The 9,697-nt window shown below is 39.0% G+C and overlaps 1 protein-coding gene across 4 annotated transcripts in view; it reads left to right on the top strand.

Annotated features, from left to right (window-relative positions):
- Positions 1-7,246, top strand: part of LOC144437116 (putative phospholipid-transporting ATPase IIB) — an 82,114-nt gene extending 74,868 nt beyond the window's left edge. For all 4 annotated transcript variants that reach the window (XM_078125970.1, XM_078125971.1, XM_078125972.1 and 1 more), the window contains exon 23: positions 4,535-7,246. In XM_078125970.1, coding sequence (XP_077982096.1) covers positions 4,535-4,668 — 134 coding nt within the window. In that variant the 3' untranslated portion in view covers positions 4,669-7,246. The remainder of the gene's footprint in view (positions 1-4,534) is intronic.
- The last annotated feature ends 2,451 nt before the right edge of the window (positions 7,247-9,697 follow it).

Genomic DNA, 9,697 nt, shown 5'->3' on the forward strand with positions numbered 1-9,697 from the left:
CCATGTAAGTATCTCTGTAAGTACTGTGACTCCATGTAAGTGTCTCTGTAAGTACTGTGTGTCTGACTCCATGTAAGTATCTCTGTAAGTACTGTGTGTCTGACTCCATGTAAGTGTTTCTGTAAGCACTGTGACTCCATGTAAGTGTCTCTGTAAGTACTGTGTCTCTGACTCCATGTAAGTGTCTCTGTAAGTACTGTGTCTCTGACTCCATGTAAGTGTCTCTGTAAGAACTGTGTGTCTGACTCCATGTAAGTGTTTCTGTAAGTACTGTGTGTCTGACTCCATGTAAGTGTTTCTGTAAGAACTGTGTCTCTGACTCCATGTAAGTGTTTCTGTAAGTACTGTGTCTCTGACTCCATGTAAGTGTTTCTGTAAGTACTGTGTCTCTGACTCCATGTAAGTGTCTGTGTAAGTACTGTGTCTCTGACTCCATGTAAGTGTCTCTGTAAGTACTGTGTCTCTGACTCCATGTAAGTGTTTCTGTAAGAACTGTGTCTCTGACTCCATGTAAGTGTCTCTGTAAGTACTGTGACTCCATGTAAGTGTCTGTGTAAGTACTGTGACTCCATGTAAGTGTTTCTGTAAGTACTGTGTGTCTGACTCCATGTAAGTACATGTATCTCTGTAAGTACTGTGTCTCTGACTCCATGTAAGTGTTTCTGTAAGCACTGTGACTCCATGTAAGTGTCTCTGTAAGTACTGTGTCTCTGACTCCATGTAAGTGTTTCTGTAAGCACTGTGACTCCATGTAAGTGTCTCTGTAAGTACTGTGTCTCTGACTCCATGTAAGTGTCTCTGTAAGTATTGTGTCTCTGACTCCATGTAAGTGTCTTTGTAAGTACTGTGTCTCTGACTCCATGTAAGTGTCTCTGTAAGCACTGTGACTCCATGTAAGTGTCTCTGTAAGTATTGTGTCTCTGACTCCATGTAAGTGTCTTTGTAAGTACTGTGACTCCATGTAAGTGTCTCTGTAAACACTGTGACTCCATGTAAGTGTCTCTGTAAGTACTGTGACTCCATGTAAGTGTCTCTGTAAGCACTGTGACTCCATGTAAGTGTCTCTGTAAGTACTGTGTGTCTGACTCCATGTAAGTATCTCTGTAAGTACTGTGACTCCATGTAAGTGTCTCTGTAAGTACTGTGTGTCTGACTCCATGTAAGTATCTCTGTAAGTACTGTGTGTCTGACTCCATGTAAGTGTTTCTGTAAGCACTGTGACTCCATGTAAGTGTCTCTGTAAGTACTGTGTCTCTGACTCCATGTAAGTGTCTCTGTAAGTACTGTGACTCCATGTAAGTGTCTCTGTAAGAACTGTGTCTCTGACTCCATGTAAGTGTCTCTGTAAGAACTGTGTCTCTGACTCCATGTAAGTGTCTTTGTAAGAACTGTGACTCCATGTAAGTGTCTCTGTAAGCACTGTGACTCCATGTAAGTGTCTCTGTAAGTACTGTGTGTCTGACTCCATGTAAGTGTCTCTGTAAGAACTGTGTGTCTGACTCCATGTAAGTGTCTCTGTAAGAACTGTGTCTCTGACTCCATGTAAGTGTCTCTGTAAGAACTGTGTCTCTGACTCCATGTAAGTGTCTCTGTAAGTACTGTGTCTCTGACTCCATGTAAGTGTCTCTGTAAGAACTGTGTGTCTGACTCCATGTAAGTGTCTCTGTAAGTACTGTGTCTCTGACTCCATGTAAGTGTCTCTGTAAGTACTGTGTCTCTGACTCCATGTAAGTGTCTCTGTAAGTACTGTGTCTCTGACTCCATGTAAGTGTCTCTGTAAGTACTGTGTGTCTGACTCCATGTAAGTATCTCTGTAAGTACTGTGACTCCATGTAAGTATCTCTGTAAGTACTGTGACTCCATGTAAATGTCTCTGTAAGTACTGTGTCTCATGTAAGTGTCTCTGTAAGAACTGTGACTCCATGTAAATGTCTTTGTAAGCACTGTGACTCCATGTAAGTGTCTCTGTAAGTACTGTGTGTCTGACTCCATGTAAGTGTCTGTGTAAGTACTGTGTGTCTGACTCCATGTAAGTGTCTCTGTAAGAACTGTGTGTCTGACTCCATGTAAATGTCTTTGTAAGCACTGTGACTCCATGTAAGTGTCTCTGTAAGTACTGTGTCTCTGACTCCATGTAAGTGTCTGTGTAAGTACTGTGTGTCTGACTCCATGTAAGTGTCTCTGTAAGAACTGTGTGTCTGACTCCATGTAAGTGTCTCTGTAAGTACTCTGACTCCATGTAAGTGTCTCTGTAAGTAATGTGTGTCTGACTCCATGTAAGTGTCTTTGTAAGAACTGTGACTCCATGTAAGTGTCTCTGTAAGTTGTGTCTCTGACTCCATGTAAGTGTCTTTGTAAGTACTCTGACTCCATGTAAGTGTCTTTGTAAGTACTGTGACTCCATGTAAGTGTTTCTGTAAGCACTGTGACTCCATGTAAGTGTCTGTGTAAGTACTGTGACTCCATGTAAGTGTCTCTGTAAGAACTGTGTGTCTGACTCCATGTAAGTGTCTCTGTAAGAACTGTGTCTCTGACTCCATGTAAGTGTTTCTGTAAGCACTGTGACTCCATGTAAGTGTCTCTGTAAGTACTGTGTCTCTGACTCCATGTAAGTGTTTCTGTAAGCACTGTGACTCCATGTAAATGTCTTTGTAAGTACTGTGACTCCATGTAAGTGTCTCTGTAAGTACTGTGTCTCTGACTCCATGTAAATGTCTCTGTAAGTACTGTGTCTCTGACTCCATGTAAGTGTCTCTGTAAGTACTGTGACTCCATGTAAGTGTCTTTGTAAGTACTGTGACTCCATGTAAGTGTCTCTGTAAGAACTGTGACTCCATGTAAGTGTCTCTGTAAGTACTGTGTGTCCGACTCCATGTAAGTGTCTCTGTAAGTACTGTGACTCCATGTAAGTGTCTCTGTAAGTACTGTGTCTCTGACTCCATGTAAATGTCTCTGTAAGTACTGTGTCTCTGACTCCATGTAAGTGTCTCTGTAAGTACTGTGTGTCTGACTCCATGTAAGTGTTTCTGTAAGTACTGTGACTCCATGTAAGTGTCTCTGTAAGAACTGTGACTCCATGTAAGTGTCTCTGTAAGTACTGTGTGTCCGACTCCATGTAAGTGTCTCTGTAAGTACTGTGACTCCATGTAAGTGTCTCTGTAAGTACTGTGTGTCCGACTCCATGTAAGTGTTTCTGTAAGTACTGTGACTCCATGTAAGTGTCTCTGTAAGCACTGTGACTCCATGTAAGTGTCTCTGTAAGTACTGTGTCTCTGACTCCATGTAAGTATCTCTGTAAGTACTGTGACTCCATGTAAGTGTCTCTGTAAGTACTGTGTGTCCGACTCCATGTAAGTGTTTCTGTAAGTACTGTGACTCCATGTAAGTGTCTCTGTAAGCACTGTGACTCCATGTAAGTGTCTCTGTAAGTACTGTGTGTCTGACTCCATGTAAGTACATGTATCTCTGTAAGTACTGTGTCTCTGACTCCATGTAAGTATCTCTGTAAGTACTGTGACTCCATGTAAGTGTCTCTGTAAGTACTGTGTGTCCGACTCCATGTAAGTGTTTCTGTAAGTACTGTGACTCCATGTAAGTGTCTCTGTAAGCACTGTGACTCCATGTAAGTGTCTCTGTAAGAACTGTGTCTCTGACTCCATGTAAGTACATGTATCTCTGTAAGTACTGTGTCTCTGACTCCATGTAAGTGTCTTTGTAAGTACTGTGTCTCTGACTCCATGTAAGTGTCTCTGTAAGTTGTGTCTCTGACTCCATGTAAGTGTCTTTGTAAGTACTGTGACTCCATGTAAGTGTCTTTGTAAGTACTGTGTCTCTGACTCCATGTAAGTGTCTCTGTAAGTACTGTGTCTCTGACTCCATGTAAGTGTCTCTGTAAGAACTGTGACTCCATGTAAGTGTCTCTGTAAGTACTGTGTCTCTGACTCCATGTAAGTGTCTCTGTAAGAACTGTGACTCCATGTAAATGTCTCTGTAAGAACTGTGACTCCATGTAAATGTCTTTGTAAGTACTGTGACTCCATGTAAGTGTCTCTGTAAGTACTGTGTCTCTGACTCCATGTAAGTGTCTCTGTAAGAACTGTGACTCCATGTAAATGTCTCTGTAAGAACTGTGACTCCATGTAAATGTCTTTGTAAGTACTGTGTGTCCATGTAAGTGTCTCTGTAAGTACTGTGTCTCTGACTCCATGTAAGTGTCTCTGTAAGAACTGTGACTCCATGTAAATGTCTCTGTAAGTACTGTGACTCCATGTAAGTGTCTCTGTAAGTACTGTGACTCCATGTAAGTGTCTCTGTAAGAACTGTGACTCTGACTCCATGTAAGTGTCTCTGTAAGTACTGTGTCTCTGACTCCATGTAAATGTCTCTGTAAGTACTGTGTCTCTGTATAATTGCCCTCAGATATACAAATACCCTGACTATGGCAAACTGTCACTTGCACTTCATGTGAAGACAAAGTATTGATGCAATTCAATTTCTTCTCTTAGATTCTAAATTTTCCATTTTCTTTTCCTAGATCCGTCGTTCTTCTTAACTGGAGCATTTGTATGGAAAGTAGTGGTAATAACTCTTGTAAGCTGTGTGCCATTATATATTCTTAAATATCTCAGAAGAAGATTTTCACCACCAAGCTACTCCAAACTTACATAGGGAGCCAGTTGAGGACCACTTAACTTTATTGACATTTAAAGTGTGCACATAAAGAAATATAACATGTGGTGACATATAAAAACAGTCATTACAACTCGTAGTGAAACATTTTAAACAAGAATTTGATAGTAGAGGAAATACACTATTTGAATGGTATGATGGTTGACTGTGTCAATACAGCTAGTACAATTGAGAATTTATAAACAGAATCAAGAATAAAAGTGACCTGAAATGTTCCATATTTAGTAGGTGTAAATAATTATAACTTATATGTACATGTAACTGTATTTTAGGTCAATCAGTACTTGTACTTGTCACTTTTTATAAGGAAATACTTTTTTTTCAAACTTTGATGTAAATAATTGTGCGGACTTTGTATTTTAGCTACTGCATTGTATGGTGTAAACTAACATGTTATTGCCCTAGTCATCTCATAGTGAGTTATTGCCCTCAGATATACACAGGCAGTTATCTCATAGTGAGTTATTGCCCACAGATATACACAGGTAGTCATCTCATAGTGAGTTATTGCCCTCAGATATACACAGGCAGTTATCTCATAGTGAGTTATTGCCCTCAGATATACACAGGCAGTCATCTCATAGTGAGTTATTGCCCTCAGATATACACAGGCAGTCATCTCATAGTGAGTTATTGCCCTCAGATATACACAGGTAGTCATCTCATAGTGAGTTATTGCCCTCAGATATACACAGGTAGTCATCTCATAGTGAGTTATTGCCCTCAGATATACACAGGCAGTCATCTCATAGTGAGTTATTGCCCTCAGATATACACAGGCAGTCATCTCATAGTGAGTTATTGCCCTCAGATATACAAAGGTAGTCATCTCATAGTGAGTTATTGCCCTCAGATATACAAAGGTAGTCATCTCATAGTGAGTTATTGCCCTCAGATATACAAAGGTAGTCATCTCATAGTGAGTTATTGCCCACAGATATACACAGGTAGTCATTTCATGGCGAGTTATTGCCATCAGATATACACAGGCAGTTATCACATAGTGAGTTATTGCCCTCAGGTATACACAGGCAGTCATCTCATGGTGAGTTATTGCCCTCAGATATACAAAGGTAGTCATCTCATAGTGAGTTATTGCCCTCAGATATACAAAGGTAGTCATCTCATAGTGAGTTATTGCCCACAGATATACACAGGCAGTCATTTCATGGCGAGTTATTGCCATCAGATATACACAGGCAGTTATCACATAGTGAGTTATTGCCCTCAGGTATACACAGGCAGTCATCTCATGGTGAGTTATTGCCCTCAGATATACAAAGGTAGTCATCTCATTGTGAGTTATTGCCCACAGATATACACAGGTAGTCATCTCATAGTGAGTTATTGCCCTCAGATATACAAAGGTAGTCATCTCATTGTGAGTTATTGCCCACAGATATACACAGGCAGTTATCACATAGTGAGTTATTGCCATCAGATATACAAAGGTAGTCATCTCATAGTGAGTTATTGCCCTCAGATATACACAGGCAGTCATCTCATTGTGAGTTATTGCCCACAGATATACACAGGCAGTTATCACATAGTGAGTTATTGCCATCAGATATACAAAGGTAGTCATCTCATTGTGAGTTATTGCCCACAGATATACACAGGCAGTTATCACATATTGACTTATTGCCATCAGATATACAAAGGTAGTTATCACATAGTGAGTTATTGCCCTCAGATATACAAAGGTAGTTATCACATAGTGAGTTATTGCCCTCAGATATACACAGGCAGTCATCTCATAGTGAGTTATTGCCCACAGATATACACAGGCAGTCAGCTCATGGTGAGTTATTGCCCTCAGATATACACAGGCAGTCATCTCATAGTGAGTTATTGCCCTCAGGTATACACAGGCAGTCATCTCATTGTGAGTTATTGCCCTCAGATATACACAGGCAGTTATCACATAGTGAGTTATTGCCCTCAGATATACAAAGGTAGTCATCTCATAGTGAGTTATTGCCTACAGATGTACACAGGCAGTCATCTCATAGTGAGTTATTGCCCTCAGGTATACACAGGCAGTTATCACATAGTGAGTTATTGCCCTCATGTATACACAGGTAGTCATCTCATAGTGAGTTATTGCCCTCAGGTATACACAGGCAGTTATCACATAGTGAGTTATTGCCCTCAGATATACACAGGCAGTCATCTCATTGTGAGTTATTGCCCTCAGATATACACAGGCAGTCATCTCATAGTGAATTATTGCCCTCAGATATACACAGGTAGTCATCACATAGTGAGTTATTGCCCTCAGATATACACATCGGGTAGTCATCTCATAGGGAGTTATTGCCCTCAGATATACACAGGAAGTCATCTCATAGTGAATTAGTAGTAGAGACAGTAACTTAACATTTGAAAGACAAACGATATGTACTGGTAACTTATTTCGACTTTGAAATTGATTGTCATTATTTATTGCCTCTACCCGAAGGTCACTGACCTTTGTTCATATTGTTGATAAACCTGTCAAAGTTTTTTTTTACCTAGTGTATTAACTCTGCTAGAATCTCAATAAAGCTTTACACATGGCACAAACTATGACTTTGTATAATATTTTGTGGTTATTTCGTACTTTACGCCTTGATCAGCTTATTTATGGTTTATGGTATGTTGCAAAGACCATACTTTTGTCTACATGTATGCTGTTGGCAAGTTCAGGATGATAGTCCTTTGTGATCTGTTAATAAGCTGGAATGTCCACAAAGCAGTTACTGTGCTAGCTCTTGTCTACTACGAGAACAGATCTAACACCGTGGACAGATTTCAAATGACTTATCCTGAACTCACTCCTGGTCACTGATCTGTAATATCTCTATAGATATGACTTGGGTCAAAGGTGACTACTTGGTAATAGCTCTTTATATGGCATGGGTGAAATGTCACCAGTCAATAACATGTATAGTGACATGGTCACCAGTCAATAATATCTTAATATGGCATGGGTCAAAGGTCACTAATTAGTAATATCTCTATACATAGCATTTGTTCACTGTGCTTGATATAGTGTAATTGTGAGAATTGACCAGTTCATAAACATTTCTATGGTTGGTCAGGATCCAAGATCACTAGTATGACATATGAACCATCAAATTGTATAATACAATGAAATTCAAATGATTGGCGTGAAAGGAATAGACACAACTGTGATTTTCAAGATAAACTCAATTGACAAGAACCCTGTATATAAACAATTACACTCTTTGGAAAGTCCAATTCAAACCATCAACACCAAGTGTGGTATCTGATAACAGGAGGTCGTAAAATAGATGTCTTGTGTTCAATCTCAGTCTAAGGTTCAATCCATTGTATTGCAACTTTGTCTATAAAAAATAGTGTGTTTAGTAACAGTCAGTCTAGATATTGATGGCTTGTATTTTATGACCTCCTGTTATCAGGTACCACACTTTGAGTTGATTGTTTGAATTGGACTGTTCTTTATATAAATTGTTTATATACAGGAGTTTGAGTCAATTGAGTTTATATTGAAAATCACAGTTGTGTCAATTCCTTTCACATTACTCATTTGAATTTGATTGTGATATTAACTATACTTTCTACACACAGTCTGTCCCTAGGGTTCTATTTTCAGTAGAAGTCATTCCAATCAGGGATAAATCATTTCATATCTGGGGTAAGGACAAACTCGGGTCAAAAGTTAAAAAAAAGTGCAGAAATTGCTGACAAAATCGGGATGCACAGAAAAACTGCCTGATGGGTATGAGCTAAACAGAATTGCAGTGATACAAGTGATCAAATTAGTCAGTTTCTCAGGTATGTTATCTGTGGCAGCATTGCTACTCATAAACCGTTGCTGCTTACAACAGCACTTAAACTTTCAAAGATTCTTGTTACGGGGTTTACACTATTTGTTGGCTAATGCTGAAAAAAAACCCACTACCATCAAATATGCTGATGGGGAAAAATTGATTTTGGGTCCAGTTCCTCCAGACCTCCCCAAATATCAAATGGTTTACCACTTATAGTTATAGATAACACTGTTGGGCAACTTGTCCATCCTTAGTAAATAGGAATGAATTAGTTTGTGTTCATACAAAGAAATCAAACCAAATCAATGTTGGGCATAAATTTACTCAGCAACTTTAAACACTGACAGACTTAAGTGCTAAGGTTATGCTGGACTTTGTTTGTATTTTACTCACGATGTATATACATGACATTGCCTGCCTAAGACATTTACCCATGCATGATCAAGATTAGCCATGCACTCCTGGTGATACTGTAAGTCAGAGAGTTTGCCATTTGGCTTTGAAATGTCATCCACCAGAACACAGTATGTTGAGTTACATAGCCAAGTCTATGATGATTGCAGGTGTCAATATGATGGACATCCAGCAATGTCAACACACCAGTCACCATTAAGAACTGTCATGTTTAAAGTCTTATCTCACGCCTTAGTGAAAACAGGAAAAAAGACATGAAATATAGGTAACATATCAGCTTTATTGCAAGTGAAAATAAGCATACACTCCTTCCATGCATACGATTATAACATCAAATTGTGTATTCATAACAAAATCTAGTATTGTTATAAACTCAACATTTCTGAGATCAGAATGAAAAGAAAGAAAGGAGATGACATCTCAAATTTGACAATTTGCCCAGACTGTACAGTTTATAGACTACAAATTGAAGGACACCGTGGTTTACAATGATGAACTAAACCTGTATTTGGCAACAGAACACAGTAGTGATATCACCAGAGAGGAGTTTGTAATTATGTAATTTATACAATTATATCATGTTTAAATAGCTAGGTCCAGTTACCATGCATGGTACTAATAGTAGTAGGAATAAGGTAGGGATATTTCAATATGAAATAAATATAACCCTCCTAGAGTTATATACTACAGACTGTGCCTTGTCTATCACTGAAAGTGGTACAAGCTCAGTTTCTAAGCTTTTTGCTCAAGTTAAAATACTTACATAAAACCTTTCTGATATAATGATAATGGTATTG

This window comes from Glandiceps talaboti, chromosome 7 (assembly GCF_964340395.1).
Source record: "Glandiceps talaboti chromosome 7, keGlaTala1.1, whole genome shotgun sequence".
In the NCBI taxonomy this organism is placed as follows: Eukaryota; Metazoa; Hemichordata; class Enteropneusta; family Spengelidae; genus Glandiceps; species Glandiceps talaboti.